The sequence below is a fragment of the Syngnathus leptorhynchus genome, chromosome 12 (genome assembly GCF_054491065.1).
Source record: "Syngnathus leptorhynchus isolate UIUO chromosome 12, UIUO_Slep, whole genome shotgun sequence".
Classification (NCBI taxonomy): domain Eukaryota; kingdom Metazoa; phylum Chordata; class Actinopteri; order Syngnathiformes; family Syngnathidae; genus Syngnathus; species Syngnathus leptorhynchus.
The window spans coordinates 11,315,124-11,335,168 of record NC_141206.1 but is presented as its reverse complement, the minus strand read 5'-3'; the positions used below and the strand labels follow the sequence as shown (position 1 = coordinate 11,335,168).

The window sequence follows — 20,045 nt, the reverse complement described above, 5'->3', positions numbered from 1 at the left end:
CGACGGTGGCGGCTTGTGCTTTTCAAAAGCACAAAGCCACTAATAATTGACATTCATTACAGTCCATCATTTTTTTTTTAATTGCAAACAAGCAGGGCGTGCATTCCGCCACTCATGCACTGGCGCTTTGTCCGTACCAGGGCGGCAACGAATGCAACCGAGATGCCAGGGTCGCAGCTGATCATTGGCTTTTCGGGGCAGGCCTTAAATCACAAGGCTTTCTTCACTTCCAAAATTCATCAGGCAAGAGAGCGAGCCCGCAAGGCCAAAGTTTCGAAGCGGAAGCCAGCCGGTTGGCCCATCAAAGGCTGCCCAGGCCCTCGCCCACCCTGACGCTTTGTCCCGGCTTGACGCTGAAGGTAAAAGCTTTCGGGGCTTCGAAGAGGACCACCACGGTGGAGCCCAAGTTGAACTCGCCCACCGCCTCCCCCCGCTGCAGGGCCACGCCCCCTTTGGCCGGCTCCTCCCCGTAACGCAGGTCGCGGAAACGGCCTTGTATGTCGCCGGGCGCGTTTGTCCGCAGCTCCTGAAACGGGACACGGCGTGCCACGCCTTAGCCGCGCATTTTCGGATTCCATATGTGCCTCGGGCGACCACTGACTCGGTCAAAGTAGATGCGGATGGAGCCCACGTTGGTGGCGCCCACGGCCGTGAAGGAGAAGAAGCCGTGGCGCCATCGGCCGCTCAGAGCCACGCGCTCGTTGAGGCAGAACAGCGCCTTCACGCGGCCCGCCACGCCCGGACTCACCGACAGCAGCGAACCTGAGCGCGTGCGCGCGCACACACACACACACACACACACACAGGTTCACTCCATCCGGGACAATCCATGCCTGACAAACTTGACACACACACAAAGCGGGAGCAGCAAGTGACCTGTGAAGTGTCGCCTGAGCGCCACCGTCCAGTCAGCTGGCGAGTGGAAGCAATGATAGTCGCCGGGGGCCAGGTAGACCACAACGTGGAACAGGTCGTTGTCGGGACTGCTCAGGAGGCCGTCCCGGAAGGACGCCGCCTCTGCGCGCGCGCTCAGGCTCGCACCCTCCTCGTGAGTCGCAGTCACCGGCGAGTCTGTCGGGAATCGCATCGGGGGTCATTTCGAAGCGGTCGCGTGCGTGCGTGCGTGCGTGCCTTCACACTTTCAGCCTCGCTAACAAGTCTCACGACTACGGCTGGAGAGCGACTCACTCCAGGCATCGTTCGAGTCACAGACAGCCAGAGTAACTTTGCGAGTCGTCCGTTTCGAGGCTATCCGAGGCGGGTGTCGCCCGGCTCACCTTCGTCTCGGCCGTCTCGCGGCCCTAAGAAGTCTTCCAGACTGTACGTGACGCCCTTCACTTGCTCCACCTCCGAACTGGACACGCGACCCAAGTGAACGATCCTGCCGTCCGCCGGAGACACCTGACATCACAAAAAAAAAAAAAAAATCGGATCATTTCCATCCCAGTTTGTTCTTTTGAATTGCGCCACCGCCGCAGCAGCAGGAGGAGGAGCTCGTAGCGGAAAGAAGTCTCACCAGGCAGGAGGCGGAGCAAAGCGGGCGCGCCGACGCCTTCAGCCGGCGCCGGAAGAACTCTCCGAGATTGCGGTAGTGGCGCAGGTCCTCGACCGCCGCTTCCTATTGGACGACACCAGGGTCCGCACTAAGGCCGCAAATGAGACGGCTAAGGCACGCCGCGCCGCGCCACGCCACATCAACTCAAAATGACGGGGCGAGGAGGTGTTGGCGGCTGGCTGCGTGTTCTGACCTGCATGTTGACGCCAAAGGTCCAGATGTAGAGCGAGTAGACGGGTTTGCGGAGCCACGTCGGGAGCTCCACCCCGTTGACGCGACCCCACGCTCGAGACAGAAGGCGGGTGGGGAAAGAGCGATAGAGGGCCACCTGGGACGGGACGCACGCCGGGTCAGAGCGGGTAAACGGAGAGCGCTCCAATGACTGAGTGAGTGAGAGAGAGAGATAGGCGCAAAGTAGCAGCAGGGGAAGGCGGCAATCTGCCAGCCAGCCAGCCAGCCAGCCAGCCAGCGAGGCCAGCCGGAGCCAGCTTCACCGTGCGGGTGGGTCCTCAGCCGCTGGAGCGCGGCGTCCGTTCCCCGCCTCCTTCCCCAGCCTGCCCAACAGTCACCTGAGTGGGTGTGGCCAGTTCAGGCGGGGCTCCATCCGCTGGCTCCCGCCTTTTGTATTGCTGGTAACCATAGTAAGCGCCGCCAGTCGCCACCAGGACGGGGAGGGGCCGGTAACGCAACAGGAAGCCGCGGCCTGACAGAAAGGAGACAGATGATTGGCCCGCCTCCTTTCGACGCTTCCCATTCCTTCAACTTACCCGAGTTGAAGAAGCGTCGCTGGCTGCAGCTCACGGGACTAGATCTGAAACAGACACCTTAGCGTTAGCTTCGCGACACCCCATTCGAGGGCCACTGATCGATTGCGCCAGCCCGTCCGTCCCTCCGTCCATCTGTCCGTGGAATTCTCAAAAGACAAAATGCGTGAGTGATTTGTGTGTTGTGTCCATTTTGGTGCCTGCTCTGTGTGCACGTATTATTGGTCAATTCTGTTAACATTCAGCTCGCTAAGTGCTGAGGAAAATGGATGGAAATAAAGCAATGTTGCCCATACCCATGGTATTGGCAGTGCTACTTCTGAACGTGATCTTGCTCGAAGCTAGCTCACCAATCAGCTTCTTGATGACTTTGAAACAAACGCAGATCTGGACGGCCGCCTGATGACCCTTCGTCCACGATCCTTCTAATCTTCACCCTCACTCGTTCAAATCTAATCTCATACGGCCAGCGATGAATGCGTACAGGGGACCCGCTCACGTCACGATGACAGGCGCAGAGAGAAACGACGTCTTCGACAATGACGAGTGAAAGTTGTCGCGTCGCCGGTCAATCACGTTCAATGGCACCGCTGCCTCCTGCGAGCTGCGACGCGTCGAAAGCTTTTCAAAGTATGGAGAAGACCCCAAAATACAATTACCTGCAAATCTTCCGGCCGCGCGCCATCCACGAGGACGCCGCCATCTTGTGTGTACGGAAGTGACGTCCGATGAGGCGGAAGTTATGTCCGTTGCACTCAAGGTGACGTCAAAGGTGATTTCCCACATGGTGCCTGTTGCTCGTCTTTTGCAGCCATACAGGCAACTGTCTCAGATTCGTCATTGGCCGACACAGTCCATTGAAAACAATCGCTCCATTAATACAGGGCCGCTTTCTTGGCTAATCATGTCGTCAAAAGAAACATTTTTGCTTTATTGGTAACAAAGCAGCAGCACATTGACACGCGCAAAGCCCGAAGGCGTCTTTTCACAAAAGTGCGCTCTTGGCGTACGTCAACAAACAAAGCGACTGATTGAAGGACGCGCGGAGCTCCGCCCACCCCGCCTCCAGCCGCGAGGAGAGGCGGACCAACGCTTCCGTGGCAACGGCATCCTGGGCCAGCGAGCGGAGGTGAAGCTGTCCGTGAAAAAACACATGGTTGCAAACAAAAATCCACGAGCCAAGAACTTCTATATCGAAAGCGTTCCGAACGCAGTTTACCTTGAGAAAGAGCGACAGGTAGGCGTGCGCCAGATCAAAGTCCCGCCCACTGGCCACCATGCTCTCCATCATGCGAATGAAGGCCAAAAAGAGGCCGCTGGCTCCGCCCCCTTCAGGTGACAGCCCGGCGAGCTCGACCGACACGGCGGACGGACCGAAACTCTTCAGCAGTTCCGCGGCGACGGTGACTGGATAAGATAAAAGAAGGCAACTCGATGATGGAATCGTGACGCACCCGATCCGATCTCGTGTCGATGCACTCACACGACCCCGCGTCGAAACCCGCCTCCAGAGCACGAGTGAACTTTGTGCCCAGAGAGGGCAGACTGCAGCTCGACACCTTAGACTGACACAAACACGCCAGATGATCAATGCGGTCATAATGTGGTGGGACAAAATTGTGCGCCCGCCCGCCCGCCCGCCCGCCGCCAACCTGCGTTTCCTGCTGCGGTTGGGAGAAGCGCGGCGTCAGGCCCGGCACGGTGGGCAGGAAGAAGGGTGCCGACGGCCCCGACACGGGAGGCGTCGCTGCCGCTTTGTTCCTTCTCTGAAAACACCCGGTCGTCACATCATGCCGGTGTCGTGCGTGACGGGAACCGCGCCCGCCGCAATCGTTGGTCACCTTGATAGTGTCCAGGCACAGCAGATGTTTCCATCTGGACTCCGGCAGCTGCGACAGCGTCACGAGCTCCGCCCCCAACTGCTCGGCCGAGGCGTACGCCTCGTCGGGTCCCTCCTCCTCCGATGTCACCTCTCGCTCGGCCTCCGGCGCTCCCGGCAGAGTCTCCGTCTCTGGCTGGTAGTCGGGCGGCAGCGGGCGGAGCCCCACCGGCCCACGCAAGCTGTTATTGGTCCTGTGGAGGAGGAGAGCCGCGTGGTGACTGGCCGCGCTCATTTGAGTGAAGAGGAAGCCAAGGTTTGGCAACTGACCACAGGCACACGCCCAGGCTGTCCACGTGTGAAGTCGCCAAAAAGTCTCCGGTAGGGGACATGGACACACCCATCGGCGCCACGGGAACCAGGAAGCAGTCCACCAGACTGGGGGGGGGGGGGATCCAGACTTTAATTTGATGCGCTTGTTGGGGACGAGCGGGACTCTCACCTGCCGGACGGGAGGTCCCACGTGCGAATGGCGCAGTCCATCCCGACGGTGATCAACCAGCGGCCGTCCGGGCTGAAACTCTGACAAAGGTGAGGCCCGACGCCCCGTTAGAAACTTGGGCCGCCCCGGAAAAAGCCAAAGGATGCTTACAGCACTCACCATGTCGTTGGTGCTGCCGAGGTGACCCGCAAACTTGCGGACGGCCCGCCTGGTTTCCACGTCGATCACCAGCAGCGTGAAGTCATCCAGAGTCACCGCGAGCATGCCGCTGGCAAGGAGACAGTACCCGACGCCGGTGAGCCAACACGCACGCGCCACCGCCGTTGGTCGCCACCGCCGTTGGCGCCACCGGCCTCTGTATCCGTCTGAACGGAGCACGCAAGCAACTACGCACGACACCAACGCAGCCGGAGGAGGAAGCGGCACTCGGGAACAACGTCAAAGCACATTTGGGTCCGCGCGCGAGGCACTTTTGCGTTCGATGCGCCCGATGCGAGGCGGCTAGCTACCTCTCCCTGTGGAGCTTCATGCTGGCGGGCGCCGTATTTAGCTGGATCTGGTCTTCCTGTGTGCGGGTCTTGAAGCGCCAGAACTTGAGGAGCCCGTCGGCCGCGGCGGTGACAGTCTGCTGATTGAGCGTGTCGGTGGCCACGCCCCGCACCGCGCCGCCGTGAGCTTTTGGAAAGGGCCGTCAACGAGAGGGAGCTACGCGCAGAGGGGCGGCGGACTCACCTTTCTGCCGGTCGCCGTAGCAACCGCGGTGAAGTCCGGACTGCAGGTTGTAAAGATCGACGCGGCCGCACGAAGACCCCACGAGCGCAAAGTTCCCGCAGGAAGTGATGTCGACGGCCTGGGAAAGCAGACAGGTGGCGGCGGCGTCAACGCGCGAAGGTCGACGGCAAGGCGCGAGCGCCGCAATTACCGTGGCGACGGCGCCGCTGCCGCACCCCGGCGGCGGCCTGAGGCGGTGCTCCCCCATGGTGCAGCGCTGGTAGCTCCAGGTGGTGGAGGCCAGGCGACCACGGTGACACGCCACGACGCCGTCCCAGTCCGACCGGCGAGCCGCCGCTGTGGATAAACGCGGACGTGAGTCACGTTGGCCATCTTGACCCCGAGATCGCACGTGTGCGCAAACCGCAGGAGAAGGCGGTGACGGCGGGCAGCCGCAGCTCTTCGTACGACAAGCCCTTCTTCTTCTTCTGCTCTTTCTTCTTATTGAGCGAGCCTAAACCAGCACAGATGACAACAATAAGCAAAAATTATAAGCAAGACAACACAAACAACTCATCATAAGCTCGTGGAGTCAGACCGTGTCCGAGGTTCTTATTGAATCGCTCGTGGACGGTAGAAAAAGACTGCAGCGTCCCGTCTTGACCTGCAGGGGGCGGAGGGGGAGGCATTTTCTTGTAAGCGGGAACGCAAATAGGCCGCTGTCCTTCGTCAAGCTCCTTACCTGCGCTGAGGATGTTTTTCCCATCATAATGACGGATGACGGTGGGCGGGGCACTGTGACCCTGGCGATTCCTCAGCAACCTGGCTCCTCCCCCTTCCCGGTCGAAGATCCACACCTGACGAAGAAGCAAAGAAAAAGGCGTGAGGCGGTCGGAGGAACTGCCGCGGCGCCGGCACCGACCTTGATGGCGTTGTCGGCGGCGGTGGTGATGAGAAGGGGCTCGCCATGCAGGAAGCTGGCGTTCACCGCCGTCTTGTGGGCGTGTCTCAGCTGAGCCGCTAGCTGCCGTCGCTCCAGGTCCCACAAGGCCACGTGACCTTGAGGGCTTCCCGCCGCCAGCGTGGGCGGCCCGTCTGTGGGCGGGTGGGTGGATCAGACGTCAGATCGGTCGGGCGCACGCACACACACACACGCACACACACACACACACACACACACACACACACACACACACACACACACACACACACACACACACACACACACACTCACCTGTTCGAAAAGCCAGCGACGTGATGGGGCCCCAGTCCTGCGTGAAGGCCATCAGCGTCTCGTCCAGTCGGATGTTGTGAATGACGATGCGGCCCGTCGCCGTGCCGACACCCACCACGTCCACCGCCGGGCTCTGCGGAGGTCATTTGCGCTGCTCGTCAGCATTGGCAAAAATGCACCCTCGTGCAAAATGTCTGATTTGGCTGAATAGCATTGCACTTCCACAAGAAGCAGCCCTGAGCTCTTTTTCTGGCCAGACAAGGTTTGGAAGGAGAGCAAAAATCCACGCAGGCATCGTGTCTGGGGCGTTTGGATTTAAATGCTAGCCTTAAGGTAGATGCCATTTTTGCTTGGAAATTTGACCGAGGGAGGGGCTAAACCATTTTTTTTCCACGATGGCTCTGGAAGGAACCCAGCGACACACTTCCAACAACAGGCCTGCTGGCGTAGAAGCAAACTTGTACACGCCAAAAATGGATAGGCTACATACAAACACGTTTTCCTCCACAAAGATACACACACACACACACAAGTTAGCCACTTGCAGAAAGATTTGAGAGCCAACCCAGCGGGAGCTAGCTGCGCGCCACTCACCTGCTGCAGCACAGTGACGCCGGCCGACCAGCCGGCAAACGTGTACAGCAACTTGCTGAAGGCCGCAAGATCACAACGTTAGCGTGAGGACGGCGACATTTTCCTTGGCCCGCGCTCCACTCGACTTGGCGCTCACCTGCTCTTGAGGTTCCACAGCTGCAACGGGCCCTGGCAACTCCCCAGCAGGACTTTGTTCAGGTAGGTGCTGGGGTGCATCAAGGCCGACACCTCGAAGGCCACGGGCTCAAAGTGCAGCTGCGTGTACACTTCTGCCCACAGGAAGAGCACGACGCGTTGTGACAATGCGACGCCAGGCAGGCAGGCAGGCAGGCAGGCAGACAGGAAGAACCTCACACACACACACACACACACACAGATAAACGAGTGTGGCCCTTGGCAGCGCTCGCCCTCACCGCCGCTTTGAACGTCCCAGACAACGAGGAGCCCGCCGCCATCGACCGAGATCAGCTGGTCGCCGAAAGGAAGCAGCAGGCGCACTTCCTGTTTGTGTCCACGGTAACGCATCACCACCTGCGTGCAGAGAACACTCCAGTCCCTGGCCGACACTCCCTCGAGGACCGTGGAGTCGCCCGACCTGACCTCTTTGTTCTTAGCGAAGGCCAGCACCAGCGAGCCCGCGGCGGCGAAAGTCAACATCCTGTCTGCCGCCAAGCACGTGATGTCATCCTGGAGGCTGTTACCTAGGCGACAGCATCGCACAACGTCAGCCACTCGCGGCCCTCACTTTGTTCCTCAACCGGAAGGCTACTCACTGATGGCCACGATGCCCAAACGATTGACCTGCAGCGTAAACAAAAGCAAAAGTCAGAACACCAAGGGACACAACCGCACACAAAGTCCAAGTACGGCAAGTCTTACGTTGTACGTGTGGAAACATTTGCCGACTGAAGTCACCAGATAGAACTCCCGATGTTTGCAATGGTAGCGGAGCACGTGCGGCACGTGGTTGCAGTAAAGCCCCAAAAGCCGGAATCCGCTGAACAAACTACTTCCGCCTCCTTCCGCCATCGAAGCCGAAAATGTCGGAACCCCAGACGACCGAAAGACGACGACAGCGACAAGACGAGAATGGATTCAGACGAGCCAGAGGAAGAAGTAGTGCACGAACGGAGAGCTGGGAGGCCGGCCGGCCGGTCAGCAACACAAAGGGTCCGTGTGGGAAACTGCAACACCAAACCCAACGTTCCGCTCCGCTCATTTCAAGATAGATCAAATACGTCACGTCACTGAAATCAAATCCAAATTAGGGGGAAGAAAAGATTTGTGTGTCTCAGTGTCTGTTGTATATTTAGCATTTGAGGATCTTTTTGATTTTGCCAGTTTTAGTCCTCCAAACAAGTCAAAATTCTCATTTCTCGGTGTTGCCAACAGGTCGACGTTTTACAGTCGTCAGTGAATTGCAGCCTGTTATGTTTCTTCTTTTTAAAGATCGCAACGAGACTATGTACAAAAAACAACAACAACTGTATATGTCCAAGCTGTATATATTACAATACAACTCCATGGAACACATGAGTTTTATTAAACAAATACAACTCAAATAAATAAATGAATAAATGAATAAATAAAAAGGACTGTCACTGTCGTATTGCATCGACTTTGACCTTTTTACAAACCGGGAGGCATAGAAGTGGACATCCATTCCTGAATCAATGTTACCCCAATTTGTAAATCCATACAGTGGTTTTTCGATGCCATTCCTCTGATATGATTTGAGACAAGCTGGTGGAATTTTGCTGTTGTTTTTGGAATCCTGCACGGTTATTGTTCACTGAACAATGCCTTCAGGTAGAAACCTTGACTGCACCTCGCTGAGGCCGGGTGGAAAAGTAAATCCTCAAGGAAAGAACACACGCCTGCAAAGTGTACGAAGTCATTTTCCGTCCGTCCGTAGCTAGCCGCTCGTAAAGTGATCTTAATTGCAATTGGTTCAGCCTTTCGTCTGTCATCCAGTGCTTCCATGTGATTGGTGAGGGCGCCTGAGAGCCCGTCGGACCGACGTATGGCGGCGCTGGAGGGCGGGACGTGGAAGGAGAGGAGCGTCGGTCGCGGTCCCGCGGCGCAGCGAACGAACCAACCAACCAACCAACCAACCAACCAACGAGGGAACGGGCGGGCGGGCGGTCTGTTGGTCGGTCGTCTTTATTTTCTCCTCACGCCTTGGTCGTCATTGAGCACCGAAAGTGGACGCCGACAGCCGCGCGCTTCAACATTGTCGCCCGTCATGGAGTCCTATGACATTTTAGCTAATCAGCCCGTGGTGATCGATAACGTGAGTGTGATGACGTCATTCACCCACACCCAAACCGAGGCCGTCGAGGGCTAGCTGTTAGCTTAGCAACGCTATTGTTTTGGGGCTCACCTCGCCGCAGCAGCCTTTTGCTTACCCGCCCCGCCACCCTATTGTTATTGTGGTCGTTATTATATGCACCGAGAACCGATGACAAACACGACGAACGACAATCAGCATCAATGAGGCTAGCTGCGAATATTAGTTGACCGGCTTCTAGCTAACCTGCCAAATGACAGACAACAAACGCTAGCTAGCTAGCTAGCCGCATTTAGCTTCAACATCACAACACATCACACTTTATTTATTCATTTTTAATGGTTTTAGCATTCAGCATCACAACACGTTGCAGTTGTATGGAAGGGATCAGCGATGGGAAACCTTCCACTCTCAAGAGACGGAATTGGGGCGGGCGGGGTATTGCATTGCACCGACGAGACCATGTTTGCAGAACCGATCGTGTGTGTGTGTGTGTGTGTGTGTGTGTAAGATTTGCTTGAAGGGATGCGATCCAGCACAGCTAGCGTTGTGTGGCTTCTCCCGCGGATGGATAAAGTGCTGCTTTGTTGTTGCGTGGCCTGCAGCCTTGTCTCATGAGCCTCCTCTTCCTCACGCACTGTACATGTCATCTTTTCACAATTGTATGCGCAGGGTTCAGGGGTCATCAAGGCTGGCTTCGCCGGAGATCAGATCCCCAAATATTGTTTTCCCAACTAGTAAGTGGGGCCGCTGGCTCGCCCTTCTTGGGGTTTGAGAACAAGCATGTGCTGATTGTCTCTTGCAGTGTCGGGCGTCCCAAACACGTGCGCGTCATGGCGGGCGCCTTGGAGGGAGACCTTTTTATCGGCCCTAAAGCAGAGGTAATCCCGACACGCCGGCGCCATTTGCCAGCCTCGCTCGAGCCGAGGCGGGCAAAAAATGAGACCGAGCCGTACCTTGACTTACAAGTCGAACAAAGTCTGGCGTCGAGGCGGCCAGCCTGGTTCTGAACGCAGGTGCGCGTGCGCCTTGTCGCTATGTGCCTCGCCACGCCAGGAGCACCGCGGGCTGCTGTCGGTGCGCTACCCCATGGAGCACGGCATCGTGAAGGACTGGAACGACATGGAGAGGATCTGGCAGTACGTTTACTCCAAGGAGCAGCTGCAGACCTTCTCCGAGGAGGTGGGCTCGACGGCCGCCGTACGAAAGGAGAAGGCGGGCGAGGCTTGTAAAGCTCTCGGCCGTCTGTTTGGCAGCATCCCGTTCTTCTGACCGAGGCGCCTCTCAACCCCAGCAAGAACCGCGAGAAGGCGGCCGAGGTCTTCTTTGAGACCTTCAATGTTCCCGCGCTCTTCATCTCCATGCAGGCGGTCCTCAGTTTGTAAGTTTGCTCGCTTGTCAAAACACCATTTGGCGTGGAGCCGAAAGGCTCGGCGGAATACCCGTGGTGGCCAACGACGTCGCCGGCGGTTGTCCTCTCGCTCAGGTACGCCACGGGCCGCACCACGGGCGTGGTGCTGGACTCGGGCGACGGCGTGACGCACGTGGTGCCCATCTACGAGGGCTTTGCCATCCCGCACTCCATCATGCGGGTGGACGTCGCCGGCAGGGACGTATCTCGCTACCTGCGCCTGCTCCTGCGCAAGGAAGGCTACAACTTCAACACCTCGGCCGAGTTCGAGGTGGTGCGCACCATCAAAGAGGTAGCGCCGGGCGTCCCGAGGGCTGCCTAAAAACACACAACCGTTAAAGAGAATGCAAACAAATGCTGACATATTTGAGGGGCTAGTGCAAATAAGCCTGATGCTAAGCTTTCCAACAACTGCCAACTAACTGAGGTTGTCGCCCCAAAAAAAAAACAATTCATGTGGACAAAAAAGAAAAAAATGGTGTGACTGACGTAGCGTCCGCTTTTGCCACCAGAGGGCGTGCTATCTGTCGCTGAACCCTCAGAAGGACGAGACGTTGGAGACGGAGAAGGCTCAGTATGTCCTTCCGGACGGGAGCGCCTTAAACGTGAGCGGCCGCCTCTCGGCCCCGCCCGGCCCATTCCGGCGCTGACCGATCCCACCCTTGCGTCCAGATCGGACCGGCCCGCTTCCGCGCCCCCGAGCTGCTGTTCCGGCCCGACCTGGTGGGCGACGAGAGCTCGGGCATCCACGAGGTCCTGGCCTACGCCATCCAGAAGTCCGACATGGACCTGAGGCGCACGCTCTTCTCTACCATCGTGCTGTGCGGGGGGTCCACGCTCATCAAAGGTGGGAGCGAGCGTCTGTCTGTCTGTCGCCCACCGAGCGCGGCCTGACTCAGTGTCGCCCCTCCCCCTAAGGCTTTGGGGAGAGACTACTGACTGAAGTGAAGAAACTTGCGCCCAAAGATGTCAAGATCAAGGTGAGACTTAGTTTTTCTTTTACGCTTCTGCTCTGTTGTTCTCCCGCCACTAAAGCTGCTCCACCTGTCCCCAGATCTCGGCGCCCCAGGAGAGACTCTACTCCACGTGGATCGGGTACAAACAGATTTCCTGTTACCGTTTTTTTTTTTTTAAACTCGCTCGGAAAAGGTCGAGATGAAAAGTGTTTGTGTGGCTACTAACGTGTGGCCCCGCCCACCCGCAGAGGCTCCATCTTGGCGTCGTTGGACACCTTTAAGAAGATGTGGGTGTCCAAGCGGGAGTATGAGGAAGACCGCGCCCGCGCCATCCACAGGAAGACCTTCTAAGACGCCGCCGGCGCACACTGACAAGAGCCGGAACCCCCCCCCCAACCCCTGCTGAGGATGGCTCCCACCGCAAGAAGGCGTATACGCAACGCCACGTGACAATTAAAGTCCAATTCTTTTTGTTTGTTTGTTCTGCTACGGTTCCATTCCAAAGTTTTCTATGGTGTGAGAAAATTCCCGCCGCTACTAGTGCCCGCTTTGACCTGAGAGTTCAAGCTTGCCGGCATCCTCGGTAGCCAGCTCAGGTCCACGGCTGGACGGGCACCCTCTCTGTACTCGCGCCAAAGACGAATAAATTGTGCGCCTGTAAACACCCAGCGGTTCATTTGCTCCAAACAAACATTGGCGGCCGGACGCTCTGTTAGCCATTCGTTTGCGGAAGCGTTTAAGCGTTGACGGCAGAGAAGCACCCGACGAAGGATATCGCCATTATCGTCGTTGGTTCTCGTCATCCCCGTTAGCGCGTGAAAGAAAGAAAGAAAGAAAGAAATGCTCTTAGGCTTTCAAATGTGCTTACCCTGCCAACGTTGCTGTGAAGTTAAATATTGCCATGGAGTTGCATGATTGTTTCAGTACGTTCCAGTTGAGTCCATTTGGATTTGTCCTTATTCTAAAGCCCAAGCGACTGTCGATGTCTTTCTTCATTCAATTGTCGCTCGCACTCTTGGGTGGGCCTGCGTTGGACAGGTGTGACAAAAATGACATTACTAAAGAAACGGCCACAAACAAAGACAGAAAAATAACACCTGATCAACGAGTGGCCAAATGATTCAAATGCCCTACGGCACACGACAGCTTTGCTAGCCCTCGGCAAAAAGGCCGAAACCAAAACTAGAGGAGCCCGCCTCTGCGGAGGACAAAGTTGACAACCAGAGCAGAAAAGTACAAAACAAGAGGCGCAAGCGACAACATGACATCACAAGGTGTCGCGCGACACACCAAATGATGTCACAAGGTCCACGCAAGCGATGACGTGGCGCTCGTATAAAAGAGCTAACGGGACTTTTTGGGAAGACCCACCAAGTGGCAAATCCCCACCCGGCAAGGGGAGGGGCACACCTCGTGGAGCCAGTGGGTCGCTACGCCTTTGCGCCTTTGCGCCATGGCTTCCCTCTCCCAAGCTCAGCGGGAGAAAAACCCAACGTACGTGTTCTCCAGTCGGCCCAGGCCGGTGGAGAGCCGCTCAAAGATGAACGGCTCCCCCACGGAGACCAGCGACTACGGCAACATTCAGTACGATCGGCGGGTGATCAGGGGCAACGTTCACGGTCGGAAAGCGGCGGCGGCGCCGCACGCGGCCGACATTCAGCAGCAGCACGGATTCCGCAGGCGATCGGTGGACTTTGTGAGGTCCAGGGACCGCGTGTGGTTCAAGGCTCACGACAACCTGCCCGGGCGGAAACACGTGGACGTGCAAACCGAGTCCTACCTGGAGGAGCTGAGTCACATCTTGGTGACCAAGGACAACGACTCGCAAACGGACCCTTTCCTGGACAGACCGGCCACTCCGCTCTTCATCCCCGCCAAATCGGGCGAAGACGTGGCCACCCAGATCGAGGAGGGCGAGTTGTTTGACTTTGACAGGGAGGTGCAGCCGCTGCTGGAGGTCCTGGTGGGCAAGACCATCGAGCAGTCCCTGCTGGAGGTGATGGAGGAGGAGGAGCTGGCCTGCTTGCGGGCCCAGCAGAGGGCCTTTGAGCAGCTGCGCAATGCCGAGTTGGCCGAGGTCCAGCGGCTGCAGGAGCAGGAGCGCCGGCGCACCGAGGAAAAGGAGTGGCGCATCGCCCAGCAGAAGGCGGCGGTGATGAAGGAGAAAGAAACGGCCGAGATGATAGCCGCCCAAGCCTGCGCGCAGCAGTTCCTCTCCAAACTCTTCCCCGCCGTCTTCGCCTCGCTCAGGAGACACGGCTACTTCTACGACCCGGTGGAGAGAGACATCGAGGTGAATTTCTTCCAGTGGCTGACGGCCGAGGTCAACAACACTCTGGAGAAGAGGAACACGGCCAGGCTGCTCCTGGACACCATCATCCACGACATTGCCCTGGAGAGGAGGGATTTCTTCACCCACTCGCAGCCCGCCGACCTGGACAAGTAGCGGAAAGTCCGGTTTAAGCATTTTCAGCTCGAACGCAGTTTGCTTTGTCTTTTCACTCCATTACCGTTTTTCACTTTGAGATGCTTGTTATTCGAAACGCAAGGGACGGACGGACGGACGGACGAACGAACGAACGCTCAGTCAGTCAGTCAGTCAGCAGGTGGCTCAACTTTACAAAGGAAGCCAAAGCCCGCCGTTCGTTCGTTCGCGGCCGGCGCGGGAAATGCCAGCCAGCGGATTACCAGCATTCGTACGACCAGAGAGATATAAATACAATCTCATTGGAAGTTTCACTTCATTTCGTTCTTCTTTTCCTTATGCGGACGGGCGGGCGGGCGCCGTGAAGTTAGCGGCTAGCTATTGACATGCTAATACAAACGTCACAGTTCCTCCGCAGTGGCTTGCGAGGAGCATAAATCATAATTAAAATGGCAAGGCCGGGCGCATGCGAGCCGGGAGCTTCTCAGTCAGAGCAGAAATTTGGGCGAAGAAAAAAAACAACAAGATTTAGTTACCTGCAGCACTTCGCGAAGACACGATGTACCTGAAAGGAAATGACGTCAGACGGCACCTGCGATGACGTTACCGGGGTGGGGCGTAATCTCGCGTGACTTCATTCCGTGTTGCGAGATGACCTCAAAATCCTAATCGCCCCACAAAAGAGCGTCGAATGATGTATATTGGGTGACACAATTGAATGATTTACAGACCAAAGAAAGCCATTCAAATGTTTCCTTTATATTAGCCAATGATAACATTGATGGAAATGGAAACCAAACAAATTCATTCCAATACATCTGTGGCTTGGGTGTGCCAAAGAAAGCTAGCTGCAGGACAGGACAGGACAGGCAAGTGGACGGGAGCCACGGCCAAATCAAGACAATGTCTAGAAGGCCAGGCGTGCATGGATCCAAAAGGCTCACGTGCTTTCACAACGAGGGAAGCAAGGACTTTGTTTTCAAATGTGCAAAAATGATCGCAGGCCTGGAGAGTCCATGGACATGTCCGTCCGAGGCCTGGCTGGCAAATTGGCTGGCTGGCTGGCTAGCGCGCGTGCGTTCGCGCGTGGCTCGCCAAATGGTCTCGTCGAGTAAAGGTCTGGCCGCAATCGGAGCAGGCGAAAGGTCTCTCCCCGGCGTGGATTCTGGTGTGCGTTGTCAAATGGCCCTTGTTGAGGAAACGGTTCCCGCAAACGGTGCAGGCGTAAGGCTTCTCGCCAGTGTGCGTCCTGGCGTGCTGGCGCCAATCTTCCTCTCGAGAGAAGCGCTGCGCACAATGGGAGCAGGCAAAAGGTCTCTCTCGAGCGTGCATTCTGGTATGCGTGGTCAAATTGCCCTTATTGAAGAAACCTTTGCCGCAAAGCGCGCACGCGTAGGGCGTCTCGCCCGTGTGCGTTGTGGAGTGTTCTCGCAAGTATTTGTTTGCGGCAAAGCTTTTGCCGCAGACGGTGCATAGATAGGGTTTCCAATTGGCGTGTGTCCGCGTGTGGACTTTCAGATCTTCCTTGCCGGGGAACCTGTCGCCACAAACCGAGCACAAAAACGAGGTGGCTGCCGCGTGCGTCCGGGTGTGTAGTTTCAAGCTGCCCTTCTCCGAAAAGCGTTTACCGCAGGCCTGGCAGGCAAAAGGTTTCTCCCCGGTGTGTGTTCGCGTGTGTATGGTCAAGCCCCCCTTCTGCGAGAATCGTTTGCCGCAGAGTGAGCACGCAAAAGGTTTCTCTCCGGTGTGCATTCTGGTGTGCTGCTTCAAACTGCTCTTGGAAGCGTAGGTTTTGCCGCACTCGGAGCATTTCCAGCGCTCGTGGTGACGAGCGAGAGGAGGAGAGCGCGACGGAGGGTCGTCGCCGGCCGGGTGGTGACTGCCGCCGGGAAGCCCCGCCCCTCCGCTGGCCTCGCCCGGATCTTTCTCCTCAGCGTCTTCATCTTCGCTCTTGAGAGGGAGTCCGGCGGATGGCCACCTGGTGACGTCCTCCTCCTGCTCTTCCTCCTTAACGTGAGCAGGCGCCGCCTGTTTCTCCTCCTCCTCTTTCACGCGAGGGTACTCCAGCTCATCTCGTCCCGCTCCAGCGGGAAGGGAGCCGGTCTCCCGGTGGTCCTCGTCAGCGACGTCTGCGTGACAAACAAAGACAAAATGTGTGCTTTGTTGCACTTTGAGCTTGTGTATTTGACTTGAATTTGGTGTTGACCAAAGCGGTTGCTATAATAGCTGGATGAACACCTTTCTCCCCCCCACTCCCCCTCATGAAGCGATGCCAGCCAACGCGCTTGACCGCAAGTGTGAAAGAAGTCCTTGGAGGTTGTCTGCATGTGCTTTGCTTCCACCAAGAGTAGCAGAAATTGCAGTGCCTCGTTCGTACGTCGCCTTGCCCTCGCTCGCTCGCTCGCTCCCTCCCTCCCTCCCTCCCTCGTGGCGCTACACACGCAACTCTCGTGAAGTAGAACGAGAATCAAACCTGCTGGATTGGCGCTGTCGTCCTTTGCTCCCCAACGTTCCTCGTGGAATGTTGCTGTCCCTCTTGTGCACATTTTCGCTCGCTCGCCGCGGCGATCACATTTGCTGGGTGCTCTTTGTTTGCGACTGAGCTGGGCTAGGCTAGGCTAAGCTAAGCTAAAACACCGTGCACCGAGACGACGACACTGAACCGCTGAGGTCTTCGCTTGACAACCAGCGCGGAGGCTTCGCTACGTTCACCGATGACGCATATTGCATTCAAGTTGGGTGGAGCGCGTGCGCTGGCAGAGGCAGGCTGGCAGGGGCTGGCAGAAGTTGGCAGGCCGGCCGGCCGGCCGGGTGACGAGAGGAAAGGACCGCGACCTAACAACGGCAGCGGACGATGTACGGCAAGTCAGCCGGGACAAAGTCATACGTCACCCACGCGCGCCGCGAGGGCGAGCCCTACCTAAAAGAACCGACGCATTCACAGATAAAAACTAAAAGCGCCCAACACAATAGTGGAAAAAAGAATCTAAACACAGCAGCGACGTAAAATGAAAGCAAAGGAACACATCAAACGATCGGAATATGTTCAGTGGCTTCAATTGAGTTGGATTCGTCTTTCGAGTGCAGGATGAAATGTCTTCAAAGTCGTTGCTCTGCTCTGCACCAACTTTACGATCTGCGGCGGCGCTTGACGTGACGTCACTTGCAGCAGAACCCAAATTCGGCAGCGGCGCACGTAATGCACACTCCAGATGGTTTTATTGGCCATGTTTGAGCGTGCCCAAGAAGGAAGGAATTTGACTTGGGAAATGGAGGCCTGCTGTATCTTCAGTCCCCTGAACGACTTTTTTTAGGTTGCAGCCTCTGTTCAACATTTCGGTGACATGTGAAAAATATCTCCTGATCTTAAACTCCCAGGAGGGCAAATGAGAAAGCTTGAGAAGAGACCACAGATGGGTTCCCTCTTCCAGGACGACCAGGCTGCAATGGATGCACTTCACAAATGTTGTCGGGTCAGTCTCGGTGTTTGAAGGGTTGGATTTTATTAAGATGACGTCGTTGCACACGGTGTGGAATTTCCTAAAAGCTATGGGTCCAAACTTCTTCCAGGGAATGTTTGGCCACATCAGACAAAAGGTCACTTTGCCCAGCACGTGTCCAATGGCCTCTTTCTTCCAGGGAATGTTTGGCCACATCAGACAAAAGGTCTCTCCCCCGCGTGTATTCTGGTGTGTGTTGTCAAATTTCCCTTATTAAAGAAAGTGTTCCCGCAAACCGTACACGTATAACGTTTCTTGACAACGTGGACGCCGGCGTGTCGTTTCAAGTCTTCCTTTTGCGCGAACCTCTGACCGCAATCCGAGCAGGCCAAAGATCTCTCTCTGGCGTGTGTTCCCGTGTGCCGTTTTAAGTTTCCCTTTTCGGGAAATCTTTTGCCGCAAACTGAACAGGCAAAGGGTTTCTCTCCTGTGTGGGTTCGGGCGTGTGTTGCCAGGCTTCTCTTGTGAGAAAATCTTTTGCTGCAAAAGGGGCACGCAAAAGCTTTCTCTCCAGTGTGTATCCTTGCGTGACTGCTTAAAGTTCCCCTCTGAGAAAATCTTTGACCACAAAGTGAACATGCAAAAGGTTTCTCTCCAGTGTGCGTTCTCGTGTGCAGTTTTAAGACTTTGGCCTCAGAGAATCGCTTCCCACAAAGTGAGCATGCAAAAGGTTTCTCTCCAGTGTGCATTCTCACGTGCTGTTTCAAACTGCCCTTATGAGCGTAGCTTTTGCCACACTGGCAACATTGCCAGCGTTTGGCATCAGCGCGCCACGTCACGTCATCTTCACGGCCCTCCCGAGCGTGAGGAGAGCGTGACGCCGCCGCCGCCGTGTCAGCGCTATCTGACGCCGCCGCCGCCGTGTCAGCGCTATCTGACACCGGCGCAGAGAGTCCCTCCTCCGCAGGGGACGACGCTCCGTCGTCACCTGGCGTCGTCACGCGTCGACCGGACTGGCTGCCGCCGGGAGGCTCCGCCCCTCCGTTCCCATCACCTTCACTCTTGAGCGGGACGCCGGCAGATGGCCACCAGGTGACCAGGTGCTCCTCCTGCTCTTCTTCCTTAACGCGAGGAGGCCCTGTAGGAGGGAGGGACATTTCAATGCAAATGTTCCGAATAACATTTGCAATAATTGTAAAATAGAAGGATGCACTCCATCCAGCATCAATGGTAAATCAGTGACGTTTCAAAAAACAAAACACATACTCGGAAAATGTAAAAGTAGTCAAAAGATTGATCATGATTGTTTTGGAGAATATTCAGAACGTTTTCTTGTAGTGAGCGCCATATAGTGTTGGCTCTTGCAAACCTTTTGGTCATTTTAGCCATGAAACAATGTGGTTCTGGCGTGGCCCCTATCTGGCCCCCGGCCGTGCGTGCCTTGAGTTCGATGTCAAAAGGGTGCAGGCGGCTCACTGGAACTTGAATTGTCCCATGGCCGTCCAACTAGTGGAAACAGATATCTGAAACCTTGCCTGACGGTGCCAATCGGCAGCGGAGGAAAAAGCGTGCAAACAAACCTGCGCTGTGAACTCTTGGCTGCTGCTGCTGCTGATGCTGATGCTGCTGCTCCTGCTGCTGCTGCTGATGCTGATGCTGCTGCTCCTGCTGCTGCTGCTGATGATGCTCTTGCTTATCCTGCTCCTGCTTCAGCTCCTGCTTCTGCTGCTGCTCCTGCTTCTGCTCCGTCTCGCAAACAGCGCCGATTCCTTGTCGCTCCTTGTCGTCTTTGGCCCCCCAATATTCCTCCTCGCACGCCGCTGTCCTTGTTGCACACATTTTCACACGACTTCCACTGCAGTGCCGGCGGCCGATCTCTTTCGGTAGCGAGCCTGGCAAGGCTAGGCTAAGCTAGGCTAGGCTAGGCTAAGAGCAGCTAAGCTCGACCATTTGCACAATGCGCCCGCTTCGAGGCAAGTGATGATTGGGTCTCTTAAGCGCCTTGACTTATTTTGACGTCATCAACTCGCGCCCGCGGCGGTGAGGTGACGTCAGCAAAAAGGGATTTCCGCCGTCTTGCAACGGTTCAAAGGCGACGACGGAAGATCCTCCCGACATCATCACAACATGGCTTCCGGTGTGCAGCCTAGACTGACGGAGAGTGACGTCATCAGCCGTGGCTCCCGCTGTTGCGCTCTGGCGCCGCCTGCCGACACCGCTCATTATGGAACTTATTCGAAGCAAACTCATCAAATAGAGCCAGACAAAACTAAAGTTGTAAATGTTGCCTTTGTCTTGTGTGCGTGTAGGTACTTGCTACGTAAACTATCGGGCATTGCATCAG

General features: G+C 56.5%; 5 protein-coding genes and 1 pseudogene across 6 annotated transcripts; 2 read left to right on the top strand and 4 right to left on the bottom strand.

The window, feature by feature from the left end:
• Positions 1-56: 56 nt before the first annotated feature.
• On the bottom strand, positions 57-3,181 carry pisd (phosphatidylserine decarboxylase). 2 transcript variants are annotated; one of them, XM_085926866.1, is made up of 9 exons: positions 2,979-3,181; positions 2,323-2,366; positions 2,125-2,258; positions 1,749-1,937; positions 1,517-1,618; positions 1,278-1,401; positions 877-1,071; positions 602-762; positions 57-526 (listed from the first exon to the last, which is right to left on the bottom strand). In XM_085926866.1, exons 1-9 carry the CDS (start codon positions 3,020-3,022, stop codon positions 302-304), a joined length of 1,218 nt encoding a protein of 405 aa, XP_085782992.1. In that variant the 5' UTR covers positions 3,023-3,181; the 3' UTR covers positions 57-301. The 2 variants fall into 2 exon arrangements, with proteins under 2 accessions (XP_085782992.1, XP_085782993.1); XM_085926867.1 differs by having other exon boundaries at positions 1,749-1,883.
• A 28-nt stretch (positions 3,182-3,209) lies between these two features.
• On the bottom strand, positions 3,210-8,709 carry wdr36 (WD repeat domain 36). Its single transcript, XM_085926864.1, has 22 exons — positions 8,059-8,709; positions 7,953-7,980; positions 7,780-7,880; positions 7,593-7,710; positions 7,316-7,448; positions 7,180-7,234; positions 6,586-6,718; positions 6,274-6,446; positions 6,094-6,208; positions 5,950-6,015; positions 5,776-5,865; positions 5,563-5,708; positions 5,373-5,490; positions 5,150-5,315; positions 4,800-4,908; positions 4,641-4,720; positions 4,469-4,576; positions 4,161-4,392; positions 3,972-4,085; positions 3,803-3,884; positions 3,539-3,726; positions 3,210-3,454 (listed from the first exon to the last, which is right to left on the bottom strand). The coding sequence occupies exons 1-22, from the start codon at positions 8,206-8,208 to the stop codon at positions 3,305-3,307; spliced, it is 2,655 nt and encodes an 884-aa protein (XP_085782990.1). The 5' UTR covers positions 8,209-8,709; the 3' UTR covers positions 3,210-3,304.
• A 546-nt stretch (positions 8,710-9,255) lies between these two features.
• actr1b (actin related protein 1B) lies at positions 9,256-12,730 on the top strand. The gene is made up of 11 exons (XM_085926865.1): positions 9,256-9,472; positions 10,142-10,206; positions 10,275-10,350; positions 10,526-10,651; positions 10,726-10,850; positions 10,956-11,172; positions 11,393-11,485; positions 11,553-11,727; positions 11,799-11,860; positions 11,935-11,975; positions 12,085-12,730. The coding sequence occupies exons 1-11, from the start codon at positions 9,425-9,427 to the stop codon at positions 12,185-12,187; spliced, it is 1,131 nt and encodes a 376-aa protein (XP_085782991.1). The 5' UTR covers positions 9,256-9,424; the 3' UTR covers positions 12,188-12,730.
• A 482-nt stretch (positions 12,731-13,212) lies between these two features.
• LOC147048564 (radial spoke head protein 3 homolog B pseudogene) lies at positions 13,213-14,623 on the top strand (annotated as a pseudogene).
• Positions 14,624-14,988: 365 nt separating this feature from the next.
• Positions 14,989-17,293, bottom strand: LOC147048563 (uncharacterized). The gene is made up of 2 exons (XM_085926870.1): positions 16,735-17,293; positions 14,989-16,390 (listed from the first exon to the last, which is right to left on the bottom strand). The coding sequence occupies exons 1-2, from the start codon at positions 16,805-16,807 to the stop codon at positions 15,327-15,329; spliced, it is 1,137 nt and encodes a 378-aa protein (XP_085782996.1). The 5' UTR covers positions 16,808-17,293; the 3' UTR covers positions 14,989-15,326.
• A 131-nt stretch (positions 17,294-17,424) lies between these two features.
• Positions 17,425-19,827, bottom strand: LOC147048562 (uncharacterized). Its single transcript, XM_085926869.1, has 2 exons — positions 19,282-19,827; positions 17,425-18,839 (listed from the first exon to the last, which is right to left on the bottom strand). Exons 1-2 carry the CDS (start codon positions 19,538-19,540, stop codon positions 17,917-17,919), a joined length of 1,182 nt encoding a protein of 393 aa, XP_085782995.1. The 5' UTR covers positions 19,541-19,827; the 3' UTR covers positions 17,425-17,916.
• Positions 19,828-20,045: the final 218 nt, after the last annotated feature.